The sequence below is a fragment of the Triticum dicoccoides genome, unplaced genomic scaffold, assembly GCF_002162155.2.
Source record: "Triticum dicoccoides isolate Atlit2015 ecotype Zavitan unplaced genomic scaffold, WEW_v2.0 scaffold237425, whole genome shotgun sequence".
NCBI lineage: Eukaryota > Viridiplantae > Streptophyta > Magnoliopsida > Poales > Poaceae > Triticum > Triticum dicoccoides.
In genome coordinates, this window is record NW_021248089.1 from 445 (window position 1) to 1,729 (window position 1,285).

General features: G+C 51.7%; 1 protein-coding gene across 1 annotated transcript; it reads left to right on the forward strand.

Annotated features, from left to right (window-relative positions):
* Nucleotides 1-334: 334 nt before the first annotated feature.
* On the forward strand, nucleotides 335-878 carry LOC119345426 (histidine-containing phosphotransfer protein 2-like; the record flags this gene model as incomplete). The annotated part of the gene is made up of 3 exons (XM_037615508.1): nucleotides 335-495; nucleotides 588-709; nucleotides 810-878. Coding segments are annotated over exons 1-3 (251 nt in total), but the record flags the coding sequence as incomplete, so codon positions are not given.
* Nucleotides 879-1,285: the final 407 nt, after the last annotated feature.

The window sequence follows — 1,285 nt, forward strand, 5'->3', positions numbered from 1 at the left end:
TTGGAAAAGTGACCCTTTCATGCCTTCCTTCCGTCAGTGACCTGTGGGGCCTTGGCTAAGGGCCGAACGAGTGGCCAAAGACATCTTCTTGCCTTCTTGGCTGGTCCGGCATCCATCCATCAATCCACCAAAATGTACTAGTTGCATGCATGCTCGCACATACGCCATATTCAACTTGAAGCTCTTCATTGATGACGGCCAGCCAATAGAGCACTCACTGCCAAAAGGCTCCTTGAGAGAGCCACCGTGACCTGCCTGCATTCCTCTTCAAGCTCTTCATTGATGGCGGCCAGCCCAGTAGAGTTTAACGAGCACTCCCTGCCAAAAGGCTCCGTGTGAGAGAGCCTCCGTGACCTGCCTGCACTCCTCTATCCTCGTCCACTCCGCCAGCAGCATCGAATTCCATCTCTGTGTTCGCTCTGTCCTCCCTTCGCCATGTCGGCCGCCGAGCTAAGGAGCCAGCTTAACACGCGCGTCAGCTACATGTACGTCATGGTGAGTCGTCCTTCCCCTCAACTCAATTTTGGGCCAGAATTCGTCCGTGTTCGCTCTGTCCCCCGGATCGCCGTATTGATGGATGAATCCAGGGAATTCTAGACGAGTACTACCAAGAGCTTCAGCCGCCGCAGGACGAGGGCTTCGTCCCCGAGGTCATGAACATGTTCCTCCACGAGGCCGACATGATGCTCAATGACATCACCAGCCTTCTGTCCGTGCCGTACCACTGCACCAAGCCCTCCGCTTTCCTTAGCCCCATCGTCCTGGGTATTGATTTCGTATCCTCTGCTTAATTTGTGATTCCCTCCCAGGAACCTGCCCGTCGTCAACTTCGAAATGGTGGGCGAACTAGTGCACCAGCTCAAGGAGTACAGCGGCAGGTGATTATCTGTTTCCCACACTGCATCGATGTTGATCGTGCCATTGAAATGGTGGGCATACCCCCCGTTGGTGTTGTTTGCGCTATTCTGTAACCCTGAGTACAAGTGCCGAGCTTAGTTGTATTTCGTGTGCCTCACGGAAGCACCGGCATTCATCCAACCGCAATGTTATTATGGCTCGATCAGAAATTAGAACTTTGTTGTCTTGCGAGCCTTCCTGGAATTAGCGGTATGCTATTCAGCATAACACCAATGGCGATTTCGCGGTCTGTCCATGTTTCTATTCGGATGTGTCGGCGCAGTGTCGTTTGCAGTTGTCGTACATACATAAGTAGAAAAGCTGAGTTTAGTAGTCTTTCATATAATAGAATTGTCTGCATTGATTCCTTCCAATGGCAACACTAAAA